Here is a 26,094-nt window from a genome sequence, read left to right as displayed (position 1 = left end):
TCTTACCATTCACCCAGTACTCTGCATTCCTGTTACTCCTTCCAAAGTGAATCGCCTCACATTTTTCTCCATTAAACTCCATTTGCCACCTCTCAGCCCAGCTCTGCAGCTTCTCTACGTACCTCTGTAACCTACAATATCCTTCAGCATTATCCACAACTGTAGCAACCTTAGTGTCATCTGCAAATTTACTAAACCATCCTTCTACGCCCTCATCCAGGTCGTTTGTAAAAATGACAAACAGCAGTGGACCCAAAACAGATCCATGCTGTACACCACTAGTAGTTGAACTCCAGAATTAACATTTCCCATCAACCACCACCCTCTGTCTTCTTTCAGCAAGCCAATTTCTGATCCGCTAAATCGCCCTCAATCCCATGCCTCAGTATTTTGTGCTATAGCCTACCACGGGGAACCTTATCAAACACCTTACTGAAATCTATATACACTACATGAATGGCTTTACCCTCATCCACTGTTTGGTCACCTTCTCAAAGAACTCAAGGTCTATGAGGCATGACGTATCTTCACAAGACCATGCTGACTATCCCAAATCAACTTATTCCTATCGAGATGATTATAAACCCTATCTCTGATAACCTTGTCCACCACTTTACCCACAACTGAAGTAAGGCTCATTGGTCTATGATTACCAGGGTTGTCTCCACTCCCCTTCTTGAGCAAAAATCCCTCACTCCACCATTCTTATCAAGCCAGGAGAATAACTCTGATTCAATGAAGGGTGCAGAAATAGGCGCAGGAATAGCACCTGGTGGAACTGAAAATGAGTCAACCTGCTGAAGCTTCAACATTGGGACCACATGAATGCAACAGTTAGAGCTAAAAGTCCCCAGAGCCAACAAGTCCGATCAAAGATCTGTCATCTAAACATGAATGATGATGAACAATTGAATAACTAACATAATGAAGAAGTTCCAAAAATTTCCCCTTCCTCAATGAAAACAAATGACTGTAGAAGACAAAGCAGAAATGTTGAAATGTTCTTCAGCTGGAAGTAGATGATCCACCTCTGTCCCTTCGATTACAAACAACAGTCTTCAATTTCAGTCTAAGCAATATCAAGAAACAACTAAGCACAAAAACTATAGGCCTCAACAAAATACTGACAGTAGTATTAGAGACTTATGCTTGGCAGTTGACTTGGCTCAAGCCAACCGGCATTAATAAAGTTGAAAAATTGTCCTCGTATCTCCATAACATACAGAACAAATACAATCTGTCCATTTAACACTCCATCAGCCTATTCTCAATTATCAGCAAAGTGATGTAAGGTACCAATAACGGAGTCATCTTTTGCTACTTATTGAGACATAGCCTGTTTTCCAGAGGTCAAGTTGGTTCCAGCTGAACTATTTTGTTAACGGCCTCGGTTCCAAAGAGTTGAATTCCACAGGTGAAGTGAGAGACTGCCCTTGACATCATGACTGCAAAAGATCGAATGAGCTACCAAGGAGCTGGAAGTATACCTGTAACAAAGGAAATATAATTATGGTTGCAGGCTAATTATTTCAGCTCCAGAACATCACTGTCGTAGCTTCTCAGGGCAACATTTAGCTGCTTTTATGATACTGGTTTTATTTTACCTAACTTCTTTAACAATAAATTTATCTCTGTCATAACTTCTGAAATGGGGATTTTGCTGGTGATTGCCCAGTATTCAGTTCCATTTGTAATTGCTCGAATAATGAAGCAGTCTTTACTCGTATACAATAAAATCTTAATGACATACAGAATTGGCCTCCTAAATGGTAAATGACAACTTGTACCTGACAAGAGCCAGGGCAACGATCATCTCTAACATTAAAGTGCCCAACTGCCTTCCATTGGTATTCAATAGTATGACTGCATTGAACCACCCACCATTAATATCCTAGAGAACCACCATTGACTGGAAACATCATGGGACCAACTGTTTACATATCATGAGGACAAGGATACTTCAGAGTCAGGAAGTTTTATAGAATAAACTCTCGTCCTGACTTCCTGCAGCACTGTGGCAATGTCTTGCTTTTCAGATAACAAGGTTGAGGAAGAGCACATTAGCACCTTCTCAAGGCAGTGAGGGATGAAAAATAAATCCTGACCTCGTAAGTGACACTTGCACCCTGTGATGAATGTGAGGGTACCATGAATCCAAAGGAATTATCTTTCTATTTATTTCAGAAATGAGTTAATATTTATGATGAACCTTGGGTCCATTTATGTAAATTCATTAGACAAACTTGCTGAACTTTTCAATGATGCTTATGTAAGGCTTGTATAAAAAAGAGTAGGATTCATGGAATTAATTGAAAACCATTTTCCAAATTGTAAAATAGTATGACAATGGAAAGTAAATGACTATATCCCTGTTGAGTTCAATTTCTGATTCTTTATATAAAGAATCAAGAGAGAAATGACAATGGTGTAAGTGAATGGAATTCTAGAGTCCCAGGTTGATGAATACAAGTAGAGCATTATCAGTGTAAAAATTAAGAATCTGCATTCTGCTGCTATTGTACCTATCTACTTTTTAATAACCTCTTTGTATACACTATCTGGAACAATGTTGTACCTCAGTTTCCAAACTGTAGTTCTAAATATTAGTTTCTGTTACTGAAGAGTTCACTGCTGAAGAAACAGAACAGGGTGCACAGACCCTGTTGTTTAATTGTATTGAAGTTGAATAAGTGAACACCACTAATCCAGTACAGTGGTCAATTGTGCTTGGTGATAAGTAAATTGTTTATTTGAAAAAAATCTAACTGTGACTCATAAGGCACTTCTGAGTTGATTGAATGTTGTCAATAATACTCTTGTCACTGAAGACTGTTCTGTAATATTAGGCAGGGGCCTATCTATATTGGAGACCCACATTTTCAGAAGTTTCTGTCAAATTTGTAATTTGATCAGATTTCTCTTATTTTGTTAACAGTAGGTTATCAGCTCAGATGAACCAAAACTTGTAGTAGCTGCAAAAGAACAGAAGAACATTAGAAATAAGAACAGTAGTAGGCCAAACAGCCATCAGAGCTTCCAACATTCAATGAGATCATTACTGATCTTCAACTTCAATCCCATTTTCCTGTACAACATTGACGTTTTTAATATGTAGAAATCCAATGATCGTCTTTTGGAATACACTCAGTGACTAAGCCTCCCCAGCCCACTGGTACAGAGAATTCCAAAAATTTGAAAGGGTCTGATGCTTGGCTTTCCCTTATTCTAAAACTGTCTTTTAGACTCTCAGCTAGGGGTGCGGCACAGTGGTTAGCACTGCTGCCTTACAGCGCCAGAGACCCGGGTTCAATTCCTGCCTCAGGTAACTGTCTGTGTGGAGTTTGCACATTCTCCCCGTGTCTGCGTGGGTTTCCTCCAGGTGCTCCGGTTTCCTCCCACAGTCCAAAAATGTGCAGGTTAGGTGAATTGGCCATGCTAAATTGCCCGTAGTGTTTGGTGAATGGGTAAATGGGTCGGGGTGGGTTGCTGTTCGGAGGGTCGGTGTGGGCTTGTTGTGCCGAATGGCCTGTTTCCACACTGTAAGTAATCTAATCTAGGGGTAGTATCTTTGCTGCATTTAGGCGAAAGTGAGGACTGCAGATGCTGGAGATCAGAATCTAGATTCGAGTGGTGCTGGAAAAGTGCAGCAGGTCAGGCAGCATCCAAGGAGCAAGGCAATCGATGTTTCGGGCAAAAGTACCCTGGCAAGCCCTATAAGAAATTTGCATGTTTGAATAAGATCACCTCTCAATCATCTAAACTCCAGACAGTAAAGACCCAATCTCCTTCATATTTCCTCAGAATAGTTCCTTCATCCGAGGAATTAGTTTGATGAAACTTTATTGCATTCCTTCAGTGGCAAGTGTATCTGAAATTGCTTCAGGTGGCAGTTCTATCACTATTATATAAAAGTAGCCTTGAAATTCCATGTAGTCAGATGAACTAGAATCACAGAACCTCTACAGTACAGTACGATGCCATTTGGCTCACCAAGGCGAAAGTGAGGACTGCAGATGCTAGAGATTAGAGTCGAGAGTGTGGTGCTGGAAAAGCACAGCAGGTCAGGCAGTATCAGAGGAGTAGGAAAATCGATGTTTTGGGCAAAAACCCTTCATCAGGAATCACCTTTAGCTCACCAAGTCTGCACCAACCCTCTGAAGACCAGACCCACCCCCACCCCCACCCCCACCCCCGCATGGGGCTTTTACCATGGCTAATCCACCTAACCTGTGTACCCCTGAACACTCCAAGGCAATGTAGCTTGGTCAGTCCACCTAATCTGCACATCTTTTGGACTGTGGGAGGAAACTCGAGCACTTGGCAGAAATCCATGAAGGAATAGGGAGAACATGCAAACTCTACACAGACAGTTACCCAAGATTGGAATTGAACTCGGGTCACTGGCATTGTGAGGCAACAGCACTAACCACTGTGCTATCGTGCCACCCCTTTTATACGCTACTTTTATGCAAAGTGTAGTCTGGCCACAAAATATTTAAAATAGAAATTCCTGGCTATTCAAATTGTTCTCCTGTCTTTAAGAGTCTGACTTGCATATAATAGAGGTACTGCTCTGGGATGCATATACGTATAAATTGTTCAACATGCAGATTGTAGTCTGGGGAAGCAACAGCTAAGTAAGGAACAAAGATTGGTCAAGTCAGTTGACTGCTAACTTTATTGGGCTGGATCTGTGGGCCCATTTTTAACTCCTAATTTATTTCTGTGCCAAGCTATGAGACGGTTTAACAGAGAGAGGTTGTCAGAGAGAGACAAGTAGGCTCAAGGGCCAGGTAAATGGAGAGAAGATGCCTCATTTTTCAGAATCTGCCATGCAAATCACTCTCCATGAAAGAGCAAAGGGGAAACAATAATGTCCCGTGTCCACAACAGTAAATCTATGAAGCAGGCTACTTATACAGGTATTGCAGATTCCAAAAGGTACAATGACAGATACATGGAAAGTATTGCTTAACCTTTTTTGCATTATTTCTGTTGGAGACATAGGTTTACTGATGGGAAGAGAAAAACTACATAAATGGCCAAAGTATCACAACCTGAACATAACAGCCTGACTGTGTGGTTTGCTTCTTTTACAGTTACTTACATGCAAAGAATATTATCCACAGAGACATGAAATCAAATAATATCCTTTTTTATTTGTTATTTGACCTTTTATTGTTTATTCTTTAGAGGAATTCAGTTGGATGACATACAGCAGAAATAAATGCCAAATTTCGATGAGTGCCAAACATGAGATTTTTCAGGATAGCATCATGAAAAGTAATGGAATTCCCATCCCCATCCACACAAATCAGTTTGCTTTATTTGCAGCTCAGGTTTGAGTCTTGCTTCCTGTAGCATTTTACATTCTCACCTAACTCACTGATATGCACCCTTCTGAATACCTAACTGATGACTAGCTAACAAAGGGTGATGCAGATTACAAGAGCCATTTTAATTGATGGCGTTATGGACGATGACTAAGTTAGATTCTGAGTTCCCCTGTGTTATTACAAAGAAATTTAGTGTCATTCACATTCTTCTGTCTATAGCCAGATTCCTGAATAGGCAGTTTCATATTGATAGGCTACTTAGGACACAATTAGTGATCTTTTCAACATCTTTCATAGGGCAATCAATGAAACAAAATTCACTTGATGGAAGAAAGTCCACGAACAGTGCATGCACTCTGGAGTCAGCATTGATTTGTATGGCTGTTTCACATTTTGTGTGACCATACAGTATTCGATTCAAATAGGGAACTTGGTCTGTACAATATAACCAAAATATGTAATTTCTGGGTGATTTCTATTGGGAACAGCCCTGGTTCACTGAGATGTGTGGGATAAAATCTGGATAATGTGTGGTAGAGTAGCAATGTAGCGATTGGATAAGAAAATGATTGAATATTGTTAATTATTTGGCAATTACATAAGACACAATATATTATTTACAGTGGAGATGATTGTATCAAAGCAGTTGCTTATCAGTGTGGAAAACTTGCAAATCATCAGGCATTTACAAATTTCAGGCTACATGTCAAAAGAGCATGTCTGATTGTCTTCTTTATTTCTTTTTAAGTTGCCTGATTGTTTCTTCATTAACTTTTAAGTTTGTTTGGAATTTGTAATAAAATTTGACATCTAGAGTATGATGGATATGTGCTAGGTGTTTTTGATGTCATGTCTTTACTTATCTATATTTTTAAGATTAAAAAAAAAATTCATGATTCTTATCTGTCACACTTCCTTCCACATCCTCTGGTGTTTGTTACAGTAATGTGATTCTCGAGGTTCATTGCAACAATCAAGTAAGTTTATGAAGCTATAAATTCAGCTGATCAAATCCCCAAATACATTTTGAAATGCTTTTCACCTGCCATTTATCCTTCACTTTCCTGAAGAATTCAGAGTACTATTTTTATTTTCAATATGTTCATGAGCATCTAAGATGTTCATATGTTTAGAGCTGACACATAGGATGGATTAAGTTATCATTTGATATTTGGCAGCTTCCTTTAACAACAAGTGGAGTTAATCATAGAAGAAAAGTCTGTGTACTGTACCTCTGTGTTTCTGTGGTACTGTAGCTGAATGAGAGAATCATTAAATCATGGCATAGGTGGCTATTCAGAATGCCCATTAAGTCTATGCCACATATTTCAAGGGACAGTCTATTTATTTCCGATCTCTGCTTTTTAATGCTATCCCTGAACTTTTTTTCTCCTTCATAAACTTGCCAACTGTCTTTTGAAGGCTACTATTGGATCTGTCCCCACCTTCCTATTGAGCATTGCATTTCTAATCTTGTCCACTTGCTTTAAAAAGATTTTTTGCCAGTTCTTTTGCCGACCATGTTAAATCTGTGCCTTCTAGTTATCAACTCTTTAGCCACTGAAAAGTTTCTCTTTATCTAAACCATTCATCATCTTAAGTGCTGCTAACAAATTTTCCAGTAGTCACCACTAGCCTAAGGTGGACGGTGCCAGCTCTGTGTACCTACCCAGCTACCTGTAATCCTCAATTCCTTAACCTTTCTAGTAAATCTTTTCGCTACTCTGTCCAAAGCATTCATGACCTTTCTAAAGTGTGGTGGCTGAAACTGTACACAGGTGGGGCAGAATTACAACCTCATTGTGCACCCCTAACTTACAGTAAAAAAAAAACTGAAGAGAATCTACCCCTAGAAATTCACCCTATCTTCATGCTTCTGTGAAGGTACATGAAAGTTTATAAATAATGGTCCTTTTATGATGAAGCAGCACATGTTCCTGCAATGATAGAAATGGTTCACTTATTTAAAAGCCAGTCCTTATGGGAGGTGATGGCCTAGTGGTTATTACTGTTAATGTTCTAGGGAATTGGGTTTGAATTTACAAAAGAACTTAAGAAATAGGAGCAGGAGTAGACCATCTGGCCCTTCAAGCCTGCTCCTCCATTCAATAAGATCGTGGCTGATATTTTTGTGGACTCAGCTCCACTTACCTGCGCTCTCACTGTATCTCTTAATTCCTTTATTGTGCAAAAAAGATCTATCTTAACTTTAAAACTATTTACTGAAGTAGTATCAACTACATCACGGAGAAAGGAATTCCGTGGATTTACAACACTCGAGGTGAAGAGGTTCCTTCTCAGTTCAGTCCTAAATGTGCTCCCCTTAACTTTGAGGTCATGCCCTCTTGACCTAGTTTCACCTGCCAGTGGAAACATCCTTTTTACTTATAGCTTATCTATTCCCTTCATAAATTTATATGTTTCTATAAGATCCCTCCTCATTCTTCTAAACTCCAATGAATGTAATCCCAGTCTACTCAGTCTCTCCTCATAAGCCAACCCCGTCAACTCCAGAATCAACCGAGTGAGCCTCCTCTGCACCCTCTCTAGTGCCAGTGCATCCTTTCTCAATAAGGAAACCAAAACTGCACACACTACTCCAGGTGTGGCCTCACCAGCACCCTGCTTTTCAACTCAATTCATAAAGTCATAGAGATGTACAGCATGGAAACAGATCCTTCAGTCCAACCCGTCCATGCCGACCAGATATCCCAACTCTATCTAGTCCCACCTGCCAGCACCCGGCCCATATCCCTCCAAACCCTTCCTATTCATATACCCACCCAAATGCAGTTGTACCAGCCTCCACCACTTCCTCTGGCAGCTCATTCCATACACATACCACCCTCTGCATGAAAAAGTTGCCCCTTCGGTCCCTGTTATATCTTTCCCCTCTCACCCTAAATCTATGTTCTCTAGTTCTGGACTCCCCAACCCCAGGGAAAAGACGTTGTCTATTTATCCTATCCATGCCCCTCATAATTTGTAAACCTCTATAAGGTCACCCTTCAGGCTCCGACGCTCCAGGGAAAACAGTCCCAGCCTGTTCAGCCTCTCCCTGTAGCTCAGATCCTCCAACCCTGGCAACATCCTTGTAAATCTTTTCTGAATCCTATCAAGTTTCACAACATCTTTCCAATAGGAAGGAGACCAGAATTGCACGCAATATTCTAACAGTGGCCTAACCAATGTCCTGTACAGCTGCAACATGACCTCCTGACTCCTGTACTCAATACTCTGACCGATAAAAGAAAAGCCTACCAAACACCTTCTTCACTATCCTATCTACCTGCGACTCCACTTTCAAGGAGCTATGAACCTGCACTCCAAGATCTCTTTGTTCAACAACACTCCCTAGGACCTTACCATTAAGTGTATAAGTCCTGCTAAGATTTGCTTTCCCAAAATGCAGCACCTCGCATTTATCTGAATTAAACTCCATCTGCCACTTAGCCCATTGGCCCATCTGATCAAGATCCTGTTGTAATCTGAGGTAACCTTCTTTGCTGTCCACTACACCAATATTCCTTTAGCAATGAAGGACAAAACTCCATTTGCTTTCCTAATTACTTGTTATACCTGCAAACCAACCTTCTGTGATTCATGCACAAGGACACCCAGGACCCTCTGCATAGCAGCATGCTGTAACGTTTTATCATTCAAATAATATTCCGTGTTACTGTTACTCCTACCAAAATGGATGACTTCACATTTATTAACATTGCATTCCATCTGCCAGACCTTTGCCCACTCACTTAAAGTATCTATGTTCCTCTGCAAAGTTTCACAGTCCTCTGCACACTTTGCGCTGCCACTCATCTTAGTTTCATCTGCAAACTTCAACACACAACACATGGTCCCCAACTCCAAATCATCTATATAAATTGTGAATAATTGTGGTCCCAACGCTGATCCCTGAGGCACACCACCAGTTACTGATTGCCGACCAGGATAGCATTCATTTATCCTCACTGTTTGCTTCCTGTTAGTCAACCAATACTCTGTCCACGCTTATACTTTACCTGGGTGCCATGCATCCTTATCTTTTGCAGCAGCCTCTTGTACAGCACCTTGTTGAAGGCCTTTTGAAAATCTAGGTACACCACATCCATTGGGTCCCCAATTGTCCACCTTGCTTATAATGTCTTCATGGAATTCCAAAAGATTTGGTAAGCATGGCCTGCCCTTCATGAACCCATGCTGTGTCTGCCCAATGGGACAATTTCTATCTAGATGCTTTGCTATTTCTTCATTAATACTGGACTCAAGCATCTTCCCCACGACAGAGATTAAGCTAACCAGTCTGTAATTCCCCATCTTTTCTTGACCTCCCTTTTTTAAGCAATGATGAATCATTTGCTGTTTTCCAATCTGCTGGAACTGCCAGAGAGTCCAGCGACGTTTAGAAAATTACCACAAGCGCACTTGCTATTTCTCCCACCATCTCTTATTGTACCCTGGCATGCATTCCATCAGGGCCAGGAGACCTATCAATTTGTAGGTTCATTAGCTTGCCCAAAGTAACTCTTTGATAATAATGATTTTTTTTCCAGGCCTTCACCTACTTTGTCTCCGTCAATTTCTGGCATGTTATTGGTGTCCTCCACTGTGAAGACCAATACAAAATACCTGTTCAATGCCTCGGCCATTTCATCATATCTTATAACTCAATGCCCCTTCTCATCCTCTAAAGGACCAATGTTTAGCCACGCTTTTTGTTTTATATGTTTATAGAAACTTTTGCTATCTGTCTTTGCATTCTGTCCTAGTTTTTTCTCATGTTCTACCTTACTTTTCTTTATAGCTCTTTTTGTGGCTTTCTGTTGATCTTTAAAGTTTTCCCAATCTTCTAGTTTCATGCTGTCTTGGCCACTTTGTAAGCCTTCTCGTTCACTTTGATAGCCTGCCTTATTTCCTTAGACACCCATGGCAGTGTACCCCTTTTCTTACAGTCCTTCCTTTTCACTTTCTTTTCTGATCACTTTGAAGAATTGCTTTGAAAACCCACCACTGCTCATCAACTGTCCCACTATAAAAATATTTGTTTCCAGTCTATTTTAGCCAAGTCCTCCCTCATTCCCTTGTTTAATCATAGTACCCTGGAATTGGATTTTCCCTTCACACTCTCGATCTGTATTCTAAATTCAACCATACTGTGATCATTCCTTCCAAGAGGATCCCTGACTATGAGGTTATTAATTATTCCTGTCTCATTACACAGGACCAGATCTAGGATAGCTTGCTCCCTCATCGGTTACATTACATTCTGTTCAAGAAATCATTTTCGCAGATACGCTCAACAAACTCCTCCTCAAGGCTACCCTGAACTAACTGGTTCGACCAGTCGACATGTGGATTAAAATCCTCCATGATAACTGCCGTACCATTTTTACAGGCAGTTTTTTGTTTATTGCCGCCCCAATGTGATGTTATTATTTGCTGACCTATAGTGACTTTTTCTTCTTAGAATTTCTCATTTCCACCCAAATGGATTCAACCTTATTCTTCATAGAACCTATATTGTCTTTTGGGACCACCCTGATGTCATCCTTGAATATCAGAGCTACACCACCTCCCTTACCTTCCTGTCTGTCCTTCCTAATAGTCTGATACCCCTGGATATGATACCCCAGTTGTGACCATCCTGTAACCATGTCTCCATAATGGCTACTAAATCAAATTCATTTGCGATGATTTGTGCCGTTAACTCATCAATCTTGTCACAAATGCTATGAGCATTCACGTAAAGTGCCCTTATGCTATTTTCTTGCCCTCATGATTTTGAACATTTCTAATAATATCTCCTGAATTATCCTTCCTTTTTACTTCTTCCATAGTCTGCCTTGTACTTAAACCCTCCTGCACACAAGCTAACCTGCTGCTTACCTTTTTTTTAACCATTGTACTTGCTGTTATTTCTCCCTTGCCCTTCCACCCAACTCACTATTTTAAAGTCCCAGTGGCCACCTTATTTATTCCTCCAGTTCCAGATTGGTTCAGGTGGAGACCGTCCTATTGGTACAAATGCCCCCAGTTCCAAAACTGATGCCAATACCCCAAGAAACAGAACCCTTCTTTTCCATACCATTCTTGTTTACTTCCCTAATTTTCTTATCCCTAAGCCAAGTAGCACATGGCTCAGGCAGTAATCCGGGTATTATGACCCTTGAGGACCTATTCCTTAATTTCACTCCTAGACCTTGATACTCCCCAAGCAGGTCCTCCTTCCTAGCCTTGCCTTGTCCCAAAGTGGACCACAACAACCAGATCCTCCTCCTCCCGCTCCAATATCCTTTCAAGCTGGTCAGAGAAGTCCTGTGCCCCGGCACTGGGCAGGCAACACACCCTACAGGACTCACTAACCCCCTAATTACAGAATCCCCTATAACTACCACTAGTCTTTTTGCTCCCCTCTCTTGAATGGCCTTCTGCACCATGGTGCCGTGGTCAGCTGGCTCATTCTCCCCACAGCCCTTTTCCTCCTTCACATAGGGAGCAAGAATCTCATACCTGTTGGATAAGGTCACGAGGCTGAGGCTCCCTCATTTCTGAATTCAGGATCCCCCTACTTGCCTCACTCTCAGTCACACCCTGTTGTCCCTGATCACTAACTGAATTTGAATTACTTAATCTACCAGGTGTGACTGCCTCCTAAAACAAAGCGTCCAGGTACCTGTCCCCCTCCCGGATGTGCCGCAATGTTTGAAACTCAGATTCCAGATCATCAACTCTTGAGCCGGAGTTCCTCCAGCAACTAACATTTGCTGCAGATGTGGTCACTGCAGTTCACAACGGGATCAGCCAGCTCCCACATCATACAGCTACAGCACATCACCTGCCCAGCCATCTCAGATTAGTTAATTACTTTATTAATTTAAATAAATTGAGTTAATTAATTTCTAATACTTCTCTACTGTATATTAAATAATAGATAAATGAAAAAAGAAAAACATCCACTGATTCATCCAAAGTTGGAGTGTGATAGTGTCTCTACCTCTAGACCAGGAGGCCTGGGTTTATGTCCTGCCTGCTCCAAAGGTGTATAACAACATTAGTCAAGGGTAAATGTAGGGGAATGGGTCTGGATGGGTTGCTCTTCAGTGGGTCGGTGTGGACTTGTTAGGCTGAAGGGCCTGTTTCCACACTGTCGGAATCTAATCTAATCTCTGAACAGGTCGATTAGGAAATATCAAAGGGTTGGTTTTTCCATTTAATGAGAGTGGGGCGCCGTGATGGCTGGGGTGCATTTTTTCCCCTTGTAATTCTATTTTAGATTAGATTACTTACAGCGTGGAAACAGGTCCTTCGGCCCAACAAGTCCACACCGACCCGCTGAAGCGCACCCACCCACACCCATTCCCCTACATTTACCCTGTACCTAACACTAGGGGCAATTTAGCATGGCCAATTCACCTAACTTGCACATTTTTGGACTGTGGGAGGAAACCGGAGCACCCGGGGGAAACCCACGCAGACACGGGGAGAATGTGCAAACTCCACACAGTTAGTCGCCTGAGATGGGAATTGAACCCGGGTGTCTGGCGCTGTGAGGCAACAGTGCTAACCACTATGCTACCGCGCCGCCCACATTGATTTGGATTTAGCCCCTTCCTTCATTTCCTACCTGTCCCTTTTGATTTGTTGTGCTACCCCTGGTTGGCAGTGCTTGTAAATTGTTCATTGTTTAATCTGGCAAACGAGTAATTTGATGGCTGGTGTGCAAAAATAGAGCTAAAGTTCTGCAAGAGGGGCAGTGGAATAGTGGAAATGGATTGTTTTTAATTTGCTATTAAGTAATCAAACTAGCAATTTGCTGGTCAGTTTGCAAAGAACAAGGACTGGTCTTCTGTCCCTGAGGCCTGGGTACACCAGAACATAAGAACTGGGAGCAGGAATAGGCAATTGAGTCCTTTGAATCTGTTCTACCATTTTGCATGATCATGACTGATCTCAGCTTGGCCTCAACTCCACTTTCCTGCTGGCTTTCTATAACCCTTCAACCTGTTACTAATTAAAAATCTGACCATGTCCTCAAATTTATTCAGTGTCTTGGCAACCGCTGCACTCTGGGGTAGTGAATTCCACAGATTAATGACCCTTCGAGAGAAGTAATTTCTTCCCATCTCTGATTTAAATCTGCCATATCTTATCCTAAAACTGTGACCTCTCATTCTCGATTGCACACATGAGGAAACATCCTTTCTATGTCTACTTTGATAATCCTCTTTAGCATCTTAAATACGTCAATGGTCTTCTCTCATCTTCTAAACTTCATAAGACAAACCCTCCATTTCTGGATTCCCTAGTAAATCTCCTTTCAGCCTCCTTTAAATGCAGCTACATCCCCCTACTTTTATATCCTATTCCTTTAGCAAGTCATTTACCACCTGATCCACTGGTCTGTCATGGCAAATCTGAGCAGGTTGATTATAAACACCTAAAATTGGTAGGTCAATTACAGTAGGGAATAAAAGGAAGTTGGTTAGGTAGGGGAGAGAGCAGACTGGAGTTTCTATTGATCTGTGAAATGAGTAAAATTGTGACTGACACCTGCTTTGTCAAATGGATGATTAGCGTTTTAAAATTTCCATTTCGAAATTGTAAGTTCACATTAAATAACAGGAATAACAATGCAAACCCAGCATGGTATACTGCAATGCCTCCAAAGGGGAGAACTGTAAGTCCAGCTTCCCAAGTTGAGAGCCATTGTTCAATCTAGATATGCGCCTAGGAATTTGCAATAGATAATTAATGAGAAGTGAATCTTAAACCTATTAATATATTATTGAAATACAGAGAATTATTATTTAATTCAAGAGGGACAGGTGTTTATTTGGATTGTGCAACATCCTATAACCTTATTAACTCAATACTCTTGTCTGCTTGTGACTAATTTTTAGATGTTAAACGATTTCAAATATATTTGTGTTATTTTTGCTGTTCAGTGTTCTGCCCATCTCTGCCACAGCGAGTAGCTATACTCAGAATGAAAACCAAATACATTGTTACAAAGAGCTTTACGGAATCTTTCAGACAACTAGGGGCAATATATCGAGATGATTCAGCTTGTTATTACCTGGATGCTTGAATGTTAACATTTTAGTGTCAGAATTAGTCCATCAATTTAAAATGGGGAAACAAATGTTAATTGACGGTTAACTAAAGTTTAAACTGGACCAAATATGTTTCTAAATGTTACACAGCTAATTAGTCAAACAAGGAAATTAGTGCAGTTTACTATTGATCCATTGACATCTTTATTAGTGAAGAATATTAACAAATAAACAAGTCTTGTGGTCGTATCCTTACCACTGAACAAGGAGGGCTGATTTCAAATCCCATCTGCTTCAGAGGTGTATAATAACATTGCTGAATAGGTGCATTGAAAATATCTATTTTATCTCTCAGCCCAAAGGTCCAGGTTCAAGTCCCAACTGCCCTAGAGCTGTGTCACAATGTGTCTGAATAGGCAAATTGAAAATAATTATTAACAAATAAAGTGAAACGTCTCAAACACTTGATAATTTTATAACTGTCTTAGATTACTAAATGCTCTTATTGGTGGGGTTTGTCATTTTTCATAGATTCTTGTATTGTTATTACAATTATACAGCAAACCATATAATGACTTTTAATTATCATCTTTTTAATATCTGGATTTTTTCATACACTTCAGAAAAACTTCTGAAGATTTGTTTTATTTGTGTGTGATCTGTTCCATCTTAGAAAGCGTGCACACAGTCTTAATTTCTACGGGTACTTATGGTGCTAGAACATTTTTTGGGATGTCCATTAAACAGTGAATTAATAAAGGAATCCACTACCTTATATTTACAAAGTGCGAATTGAGGAAAAATTACTTTTACTGTGAAGTAAAAAGAGGAAGTTAAACTAAAGCTTAATCAGTTTTTAACATTTAGTCAGAGGTTACTGGAAACAGTTTTGTTTTACCAGCAGTACACTGCTGCTGTCGACAGACATTCTCCTTAACAGAAGCTCAGACATCTTTCTTCATGAAGGCCTCACAGTGAAGATTGGAGATTTTGGCTTAGCAACTGTGAAATCTCGATGGAGTGGGTCCCAACAAGTAGGACAGCCAACGGGTTCCATTCTTTGGATGGTGAGGATGTGCATGCTTTCATTTTCCTTTTTAAGGACAGTGGATGTTTAGAAAACTGGTTTAGTTGTGTATGTTGAGATAAATATCAAAACTGTGGTTTTGTTCAATAGGCTTCTTTCTTATCCCAAGACCATAAAAATCAGATCCATAACCTGAGACTTATAAAGCTTTCATTCAGGAAATGAAAGACCATGTCTGTGCCAAACGTTGATTATTAAACAAGGGAGTTATAAGGGTCCAATATTGTTCTTGTTAATAATACATAATCATCAAATGTTCTATTCATGATCTTAACCGCAATTTCTGAACCACAGTCAAACAACCTGCCTCCAAACCTGGAATTCCAGTTAGAAAAGGAGCAAATAGGCAAGAAATTGGGATCTCTGCCACCTGGCTGTTTGTACAGCACGAATCAGAATGTCTACTATTAATTTGGTGTTTTATGTACACTACTATATTTGACTGTGAATAGTAAGCACTCAGTGCTAAACTTGGTTTTTATCTTATCTAAAGGACACTAGACTTTTTTCTCAAAATACTTTTAATTAGATTCTATTTCTAAATTGAATTATAAATTGACAATACTATTGAAATCTTTGGAAAATTCATTACAGTTGAATACATGACTATATTGTCACAATATTAACAGACATATAATTTCTTTCCAATGAGAATAACTTTCTGCCTAATCTCAATGCGGTATTTACAGTCCTGTATTGCGAACAGGCAGACTTTGCGCCTCTATATTCAAAGATGTAGCCCTCCTACACCAGGGTCTGGATGCTGCTTAATGCTACTGAAGAAATGGCAAATGTAACTGAGATTGACCTTTTTTTTTGTAAATTGGACCAATTGACCGCAGTTTAATAGAAAATAAACTCTTTGAAACCTGCACCATTAGATTTTTCTTTCTCTCAGCAACCATGTTCTTTCAAATAGAATATTCCAGCTTGTAGACAATAATGTCTACTCTTTGTCTTCATAACAAAATATTCCATTTTGATGGGAGATGTAAAGAAACTATTATTTTCTTAGAAGTGTTAAGTAAAAATTAAATGGGATGGAGAAACATAGTGATTTGGGAATGCCGATATATTCTTTGTTAAAAGTGGCATTACAGATTTAGAAGTCCATAAACTCTGAAGTGTACTTGTTTCATTTATGGAGGAAGGAGGATAGAAGCTTGTTAGATTTAAATGTATTGATTTTGATTGCAGTTTGAACACTGCTGTGTTGATCTGGACCTCCAAACTATGAAAAGGATATTTGTAGCATTAGAGAAAATGCAGAAAAGATTTATAACATGTTATAATTGAGAACAAAGAACTATGAAAATTAAAGAATGAATAGATCTGATGACCTGTCTTCAAAATGTATGAAGTGGTTTGATATGGCAGACAAGGAGAACAAATGACACAGACAGGAGATAAGCAAATACAGAATTTAAGAGCGGTAGGTACAAACAGCATGCTGAGAATGTGGAGCTGTTTGCCACATGGATGAAAAAGGTAGCTTTGCTACATTTAAGGGGAGTCTTCATGCATTTTTCACAAATGTTGCTTGATGGAGTCAATGCTAGGTGGGTTTGAGTGATGTAAAAAGCTGATCTTGGCCTGCTTAGTTATATGACATGTATTGAGCAGGGGGAGAAAGGGTAAATATTCATTCCTAAGGTAAGAAAGCATGAATTAGATTAAGAGTATAGTACTTCAACTGCTGGCTCTCATTTGTGAAGACTTCAACAATCCTTTTTGTCTGTCCTGATTCGCCTTTTCTAGGCACGATTGGTTGAATTCTTCCCGTAGACCTTCGCTAACTATTCAGATTCGGCAGGTCGTAAATAATGTAGAGCCTTTGTTAATATCTCCCATTTTAATTTTTTTCCTTCCTTTCTCACAAACTAAATATACTAGCTCATGTGATATAGTTCAACAATTGGTCATCTTCAACTGCACGATTTATTCTTACATTGTTGAGTGAAAGAATGTTTTCTAAGGTTTGCATTTTCTGAAATGTATGAAACTCTGAGTTGAGTCCCTTAACTGGGCAGTGTAACTTATTCCATGGAACTTTCTCAGGCACCAGAGGTCATCCGAATGGAGGAAGTTAATCCATATAGTTTTCAATCTGATGTCTATTCATATGGCATTGTACTATTTGAACTAATGACCGGAGAGCTGCCCTACTCCCATATAAACAATCGAGATCAGGTAAGAAGGAAATATGTTCCAGCATGCAACTCTTTAAAAACAAATAGGTACTTTGGTGTTCACCTCCTTCTTTGCCCAAAACTGTTTTAATATGCTTTCCCTGTCACATACTACGGCAGACTAGTGACTTATTCTGCACCTCTGATTATGGTGCTGCGTAATTAGATGACAATGAGTGGGCGTCCAGTCTTGGCTCTTAGTTATTATTCTTCTTCCCCTGCCCTTCATCCCCCAGTAACAAAATGCTTTCTGATGATGACTCAACATGTGATTTTGCAGGGATATGTAGCAACAATGACCTGCAGTTTGTGGTGCATACGCCATGAATCTTGTTTAATTGTGTTGGAAGTGTACGGTTTTAAAGATGTCAAAAGCCTAAAAGATGGCCAGAATTCATGAGTAAATTGCATGGGAACATCTTTGCTGGATGTGGTCATGTTATCTTCCAGTAGGAGTTCGCAAGTAAAGATCAGAACATTTGTTCAGGAAGCTTCTGCTCTGGGCAATTGAAACCAATTTCAGAATTCCAGTTGGCATGCTGACTGAAGTTACCGAATTTAGCAGAGACTTAGAAATTATCATTGGAATCTACCAGTCTGCATGGTTTGGTACTACAACAGGCATTTTACCTCATGGAAATGCATCTGTTTTACCAATTAAGCAACAAAATAATGAGCTATTTTGATGCCTTTCCAAATTCAAAGCTGCAATTTTATGATGCTGTGAACCCAAGTTGTAATAAGTTGTGACAAGGATGGACAATAAATTGGACCAGTCAGTAATGCCCACATGCTATGAATGAATAAAACAAATTATAAAATTTGCTGTGTAAGCTACACACATGGAATGTGGGTCTCAATTTTGTGAAAGCTATTCCTGCAACTGCATGTCTCTGCATTGAGACAGAATTTCAAAAACAATAAACCTGGATTTACATAGTACCTTCTCATGTAGGAAAATATCTCAAGGTTTTGGAAGCCCAAGGGGTTTTACTGAGCCCTATAACAATAGATTCAATATCATTTAGAGCTATATGTAAATAAACAAAATAATGCAAATTAATGTACAGAGATATATTGGGTTGCAATTAATTTGAGTTATTATGTGGACATTTGGTTATTGAAATGATCTATCTCTAGAAATAAAATTAGATAAATTGTAACCAATTGGAACAAAACCCTTTTGTGACTACATGGTTAACTGGGCACTGGTAAATCGAAAATGACAGCAAAAGAATTCCACATTGCCACCAGTCATGTAAACAAAACATTAATAAAAGCATAAATATAAAAACAAAATGTACAGATGCTGGAAATCTGAAGTAAAAACAGAAAATGCTGAAACTGCTCAATTGGTCTGGTAGCACCTACGGAGAGAGAAATGGAGCTAATAGGCAGAGTCTTGTGCCCCCTCCATGGTGGGGTCTGAAAGATGATTGGGGTCAGGGTCTATGATAGTCTGGGCCCAATTCTGCTTTTAGTCTGTATGTTGATCCGGTGGGAGAGTAGTGGTTGGGGGGGGTTTCCTGATGAAGGGCTTTTGCCTGCAACGTTGATTTTCCTGCTCCTCGGATGCTGCCTGACCTGCTGTGCTTTTCCAGCACCACTCTGATCTAAACTCTGGTTTCCAGCATCTGCAGTCCTCACATTTGCTGAGTGGTGGTTGGAGTCCCTCCTACTTTCCTGCCTCCACCTTAAGTCCATGGTAAGAAGGGCCAGGAAAGCCAATCTTGCCTGGCTCATATTTGATGATCTGGGGTGGGCAATTAATGACCACTGCAGGATCTCATCCCATAGCTGCTCATAATAACCCAGGAGTGAACAGTGCGTTCACAACAAGCAAACATGTCCATGGTAGTTTGTGTGCTTCCAAGTGGTCGCTCATTCAATAGCTTTCAGTGCCTGCTTGAGGGAAATGGGAGGTCTATTGCGAGCTAGCCCCTGCCTTTGCCAGCAATGTCCATCTATCTTACCAGACTGTAGGGGAACTCACCCATTAGGAGATGACTGGCGGTGGTTTAACTTAAGGGTCATTGCTTCTCAGGGAGGGGAGAGGTTGAGCCGGTGCAGGAATTCAACCCACACTGTTGGCATCAGTCTGCATTGTAAACAAGCTGTCCATCCAATTGAGCTAACTGGCTGTAACAATCCTAGGCCTCCTGTGCCTTCAAAGTATTGCTCAATAATCAGAGGTTGACAGTTCTTAGGAGGCGGAACTTCTATTCCATGTTGGCCTTAATCACAGTAGATGACTGGCTGTTCAATGCCAGAATGGAAGAAGATATAGCAGGCCTACCCAAAATGAGGTAATGCATTCTCTTGCTGGCTCTCCAGTAGGTGACTGAGGTTCTGTTGCCCCCTGACAAGATTTATCCTAATGTTTCAGTCTGCTAAACAATAACCTGAAACTTTCATTCTATTTTACTCTCCACTTCTGCAAAGCCTACTATTTTCAAGATTTTTATCTTTTGCTTTATTTTCAGCACTTTGTTTTTGCAATTAAGCATTTTTATTTGGTAAATATATTTCACATTCTTTCACTCATTGATTAAACACAATTTTAATATTTGTATTGACCTTTGTTTTCATGTGATTAGATTATTTTTATGGTGGGACGAGGATTTTTAACACCTGACCTCAGTAAACTCTACAAAAATTGCCCCAAAACAATGAAGAGACTTGTAGCAAACTGTTTGAACAGAAATAAGGATGATCGACCCCTCTTTCCTCAGGTAAGATTAAAGATATGGAGAGCAGCTGCTGCTTTACTGATAATAGACCAAAGAAATAAGATGTGCCTCATATTTCTATTTTGTATTCGTTTTAGAGGCAAATAGACAGGTTTGCAAACTTTTCCTCCTGAGCAAACTAAATTCTAAAACTAAATCAGAAGAGTACATGTAAAGGTTATATCCAACTTGTAATTTGGTGAAATCTTGAGAATTATTTGCTGTTTTAATCATTCAAATACAAGAGAATTATTTGGAGGGAATCCAGAGAAGAATCTCTGGGTTAATCATAGAATCTTGGACTGAATGAACACTGAAATGTAATCTCTTTGATTGAAGAGAAAAGTATTATAAAATATTGGTGAATAAATCTTTTCCCTGAGGTCGGGGAGTCCAGAACTAGAGGGCATAGGTTTAGGGTGAGAGGGGAAAGATCTAAAAGAGACCTAAGTGGCAACTTTTTCACGCAGAGGGTGATATGTGTATGGAATGAGCTGCCAGAGGATATGGAGGAGGCTGGTACAATTGCAGCATTTAAGAGGCATTTGAATGGGTATATGAAGAGGAAGGGTTTAGAGGGATTATGGGCCAGGTGCTGGCAGGTGGGTCTAGATTGGGTAGGGATATCTGGTCGGCATGGACAGGTTGGTCCGAAGGATCTGTTTCCCTGCTGTACATCTCTAAGACTCTCTGAAATGGTGTAGAAAAGATGAATGCAGTGCTTTACCTCCAAGTAAGCCAAGACAATTTAACAAGATTATATAGGTGAAGAGTAAATTCAGCACTAATATCAGAACTAGCATTAAACAGATTTCCAGAAAGCTTAGGAGTTATTCAACCACAAAGAAAAAAATCAGAATTCACAAATTGACACAATTAGTTAAAGGCATTAAATTAATATGCACCAACTTAATTGAATGTGATAGCATTATGAGAAAAAAAATTGAGTGCTCTTCTGAATTCTCTTCTTGATTTGTGAATACCCTTCATGAAACCAGTACCCTTTGAAGAAATGAAAGATGCTGGAAATCAGAAACAAAATAAAAATTGCTGGTAAAGCTCAGCAGGTCTGGCAGCATCAAGTCCAATGACCCTTCTTCAGAACAGGTTTTGGAATGTACTCAAAATGTTAACTCTATTTTCTCTTCACAGTTGCTGACAGACCTGCTAAGTTTCTCCATCAATTTCTGTCTTTGTTTGTTTCAGACCTCCAGTATCTATAGTTCTTAGTTTTATTATAGGAGCTACTTAAGCTGAATACCTGTATCATCTATTTATTTTGTGATTAGGAAATCATTTAAGCATGGATCATTGCAATTAAATATCTAGTAAGAGTTGGATATGGAAAACACCATGTTGCAAACAAATTATAGAAGCTTGCATATCAAGTACTGGAGAAATGATCAAAATCACAAATCATATTCCTTTTTTTTACTCTTCTTCCTTCTATCACTCTCAACAGGACAGATTTTATTTCTAGTAAAAACGAGTCTGTATTTATATAGTCCCTTTTAAAATAATGAAACATCCCCAGCTGTTTCATTACAAAACTGAATATGCCCAAAGCAGGTAATTTAGGTCAGATATCCAAATGCTTTGTCAAAGAGGTAGGTTTTAAGGAGTGTCCTAAGTCAATGTAATGAGGATGAGTGGTGTATGGAGGGAATGTCTAAGCAACTGAAGGCATGACCATTAATGATTGGGAACACAGAATAGATGAAAATTAGAGGACAACAGATGTATTAGATGCTTGTGAAATACAAGATGAAGAGATTTAAATTAAATCAGAATTTTAAAACCGAGTCGTCGCTTGATCTGGTGCCATTGCAGATCAGTGAGCACAGGGAAATGAGGGATCAAGGATCTGGTGTGAGTTAAGACATGGGCAACAGATTTAGATATTCTCAAATTTATGAAGGATAGAACGTGGGAGACCAGCCAGGATTATCTTGGAATAATGGAGTCTGGGCATAGGCAATGCATGAGAGCATCTGCAACAGATGAGCTGAAGTAAGTAATATTTTAAAGGTCAAAATAGCAGTCTTAGCACTGAGGCCAAAAGAGCTCAGAAGCTCATCTCAGTCAAAAATGACACCAAGATTGCAAACAACTAACTTAACCTTTAACTCTTACCATGAAGAGGGACTGAGTTGATTCTAGGGAATGGAGTTTGGAACGGGGACTGAAAACAATGGTTTCATTCTTCCCAATATTTAATTGGAGAAAGTTTGAACTTAGTACAAATGTCAGATAATTTAGCAGTAATTTGGAATCAAGAGAACTGCTAATGAAGTAGAGCAGGATGTCACTAGTGTACATGTGAAAACTAACCCCATGTCTTTGGATGATGCAACCCCTTGGTGACATGTAGATCAGAAATAGGAAGGAGCCATGGATAGACCCTTTGCAACAACAAAGGTAACGTTAAGGGAACAGGAGGGAAAGCCTAGTGATTCTCAGGCTGAGATGAAATAGGTAGGAAGAGAATCACATGACACAGTTCCATCTAACTGGATGAGCAGAATGGTGAGGTGTTGGAGGAGAACGGTGTGATCAGTTTAGTCTAAGGCTGCTTTTAGGTTACGAAGGATGAGGATGGAAAGTGTATGATTGTCAGTCACGTGGGATGTCACTTTTGGCTTTTGAGAATTGTTTCAGTTCTCTGACTTCTTTTTGCAGAATGCTGATTACTGCTGCCTTTTAAAAATCAGTACTCAATTCTTTCTCCCTTAAATCAGAAAGTGTTTAGAAACTCAGCAGGTCAGGCAGCCTCCATACAACGAGAAACAGAGTTAAAATTTCAAGTCCAGTGACTTCTCTGGAACTGCTGTAAAGAAGATTCATTGGACTCAAAAAGCTAAGTCTATTGCTGCTTCCAAAAGATGCTGGCAAACCTGCAGAGTTTTTCCAGCACTTTTTATTTTTATTTTAGATCTCCAGCAGTACGTAACTTTTATTTGTCTAACTCCCTTTCCTGTATGAAGTGTTGTAATGAAATGGTTACATGCATTGATTTTGTATTTTATGAACAAATTGAATTTAGACCTCCACGAGTTGAATTTAATTTTAGAAAATACTTTTGGGTATTACATTATTTGTTCAATGTGCTGTAAACTTTACATGTAACAAACATTTTGATTTTAGTTCTGACTTTAAATGTTAGGGATGAGGCTGGCTCTGAGCTTTGCTGGGGATGAGTGTAAATAGCCTTGGGGCACAAGGATTCCATTTCTGTTGTTAATTTGCATTCCCACAGGTAGGCTTGAGTGATTGACTGACTCTGCAGGTTTAGGTTTCACCTTATATAATCGCTTTGCATTCTGCATCTAGAATTCCAAAAATGCAGGAGATGATTTAATAGCATCAAGGTTGAGTAATAATTAGATTATAGAAGAAAATGGCATTTCTAACCAAGTTAATTGGACACAGCACTCAGATGTCACAAAAACTTTCTTAAAAATAATTATTGCAAAGAATCTGATTAAATCCTACTGTGAGAATTTAGCTAAAATGAGTAATAGTTTCTAACCACGATTTTATTTAAATTGTCATTCCTGTAATTTAAGTTAGATAAATTATTTTTTATTCAACATGTTTACGAGTGTCATTGTTTGATTTGTCTTTTTAAATGAATTTTTTTCTTTCTGAAACTGTTACAGATTTTATCTTCTGTTGAACTATTGCAACATTCATTACCCAAAATCCACCGTAGTGCCTCTGAACCCTCTCTACATAGAGCTGCACACACTGAAGACTTGAATCCATTAACCTTAACGTCAACAAGAGTGGTGGCTTGCTAACTGATCTCGAGTTGAGAGCAATGGAGAAAGCTGTGTCATTGACTTTCTTTGGGTCATATATGCAATATCCATTCACTTGTAATCAATCCTGATGCTGGTATTGTTCAGGTTAACAATACTAACTAACAAGGTAAAAGTACATCCACATCATTCAATGTGTGGAATCTTGATAAACGTCATGAGAGATGGACAAACTGACTTGTACACCATGGATTCTTGTCTGCAGCTGTTTTACCCATTGCTATGCTCATCAGCAAATTTCAGACTGTGTGCTGGCTCAAGGTGGCTGAATTGGAAACAACCACATTACAGCATACCACATGATGATCCAAGCACCAAAAAACTTGATTATTAAAGAAGACACTTATAAAGAAAATATTCACTGCTTTTATATTGACTTATCAAATCTGAGAACTAAAGATGGACTAATGCGGTAAACCGTGAGTCAGTATGATGCAACAAATGTGGTGAAGTTGTTATAAATAATTGGGAGGTTTTTGTTTCACTTTGGTTTGGGTTTTTTTTTTGCTAATGAGTGGGGATGATGTGGTATTCCATTGAATACCTGTAGAGTTGTTGTCAGTCCCATGTGTTCTAATAAAATAAGTTAATTTGAGTTTTATTCAGAATTATATGCAGTTCATTTTAATCCATTCAAAGTTTCAGAACATTCAATCGTTGAAAAATGGGATTGTATCAATTGGCAGTATTGAAATGCCAAAAGACTATGGATATACAATTAGTTACTGTGGAGGAGTAGCATAAAAATATCCAGTAGAAAACTAGAGATTGCTGTGACCAAGTGAAACTTTTTGATTCATTCCCCATTTTGTGCAATTGTGGTTTAGACAGTAGGGCAAGCAGGCCAAACATGGCTGTTCTTCCAGCGGATAATATTTGTTTTTATAACCCATCATGCTACATTTATCAAGCTATTTCAGTGATTCTCTCTGTGTCAATTTTATTTCCTGCACCCCCCAACTCCCCCACCCCCCACCACAAGCTGTTAACCTTTTGGTAGAGCACAGCTCAATGGTTATCAAAATCAATCAAGAAGAAGAACTTTAAAATAATAAATGGGTGAAAGCTGAGTCTGAAATGATAGTAAACACTATAGTTTAAATTTATGATCCCTATAAATAATTCTGACAAAAATATCTAACTTCCAGTTGATAACAAAAAGGATGGCACAACAAGGTTACACATTTTAATTTGTAACAAACAGGAAAAGCAACCTTAACCAGACACCATTTTTTGAAGGTATCTTATGCTTCAAACTATGGAACAGACTTTTCCTCTTTTTACATTTATCATGACCAAAAGTACCACGTTATTGATATGTGTTACATTGTCTTTTTAAGCAGTCAAAGCAACTCTTGGCTCCTGAGGGATTTTTTTCTTCTCTCACCTTTTTGGTTTTTTAAAAATTTCACAACCTTCTTCATGTTGAGAATTTTCCTGGAAATTCTGTCTTTCATACCACCCAGCAAATCTTCCATTTGTTTTCATTCCTCACAAATTTGACCCTTTTATTTTCCAATTTGAGTCTGAGCTCCCACCCACATTCTTGCACAGTGAATCAAAGGGACTTCGAGCCTCCTGTATCCAGGCAAATTAATTTTGATATTTTCAAGACTATAACCTGATCTGAAAATTGCTTCCTCTGCACTCTTCCCTTTTCAAAATCCACCTTCATTGCAATGTGCATCACAAGGGCCTTCTACCCAGGTTGAAGTAGGAATTACTTATTCTCATCTCTATGCTATCCTGGAATCAAATGGAGTGTCTAAAGCATAATCATTTACAGTCTGACATTCTCAACATGTTCCTGGGCCTTTGGCAATTACAGGATACCCAGTGTCATCACAGATGCCACTGCCATTGCCTCCAAGTGGGAAAC

At 39.3% G+C, this 26,094-nt stretch overlaps 1 protein-coding gene across 2 annotated transcripts in view; it reads left to right on the top strand.

Moving 5' to 3' along the window:
- raf1b (Raf-1 proto-oncogene, serine/threonine kinase b) overlaps positions 1 to 24,816 on the top strand; it is a 105,151-nt gene extending 80,335 nt beyond the window's left edge. For both annotated transcript variants that reach the window (XM_072582194.1, XM_072582195.1), the window contains exons 13-17: positions 5,100 to 5,147; positions 15,339 to 15,456; positions 17,535 to 17,666; positions 20,263 to 20,397; positions 24,054 to 24,816. In XM_072582194.1, coding sequence (XP_072438295.1) covers positions 5,100 to 5,147; positions 15,339 to 15,456; positions 17,535 to 17,666; positions 20,263 to 20,397; positions 24,054 to 24,194 — 574 coding nt within the window. In that variant the 3' untranslated portion in view covers positions 24,195 to 24,816. The remainder of the gene's footprint in view (positions 1 to 5,099; positions 5,148 to 15,338; positions 15,457 to 17,534; positions 17,667 to 20,262; positions 20,398 to 24,053) is intronic.
- The last annotated feature ends 1,278 nt before the right edge of the window (positions 24,817 to 26,094 follow it).

Source organism: Chiloscyllium punctatum, chromosome 12 (assembly GCF_047496795.1).
Source record: "Chiloscyllium punctatum isolate Juve2018m chromosome 12, sChiPun1.3, whole genome shotgun sequence".
Classification (NCBI taxonomy): Eukaryota; Metazoa; Chordata; class Chondrichthyes; order Orectolobiformes; family Hemiscylliidae; genus Chiloscyllium; species Chiloscyllium punctatum.
The sequence above is the reverse complement of the archived record's forward strand: the minus strand, read 5'-3'. Positions and strand labels throughout refer to the sequence as shown.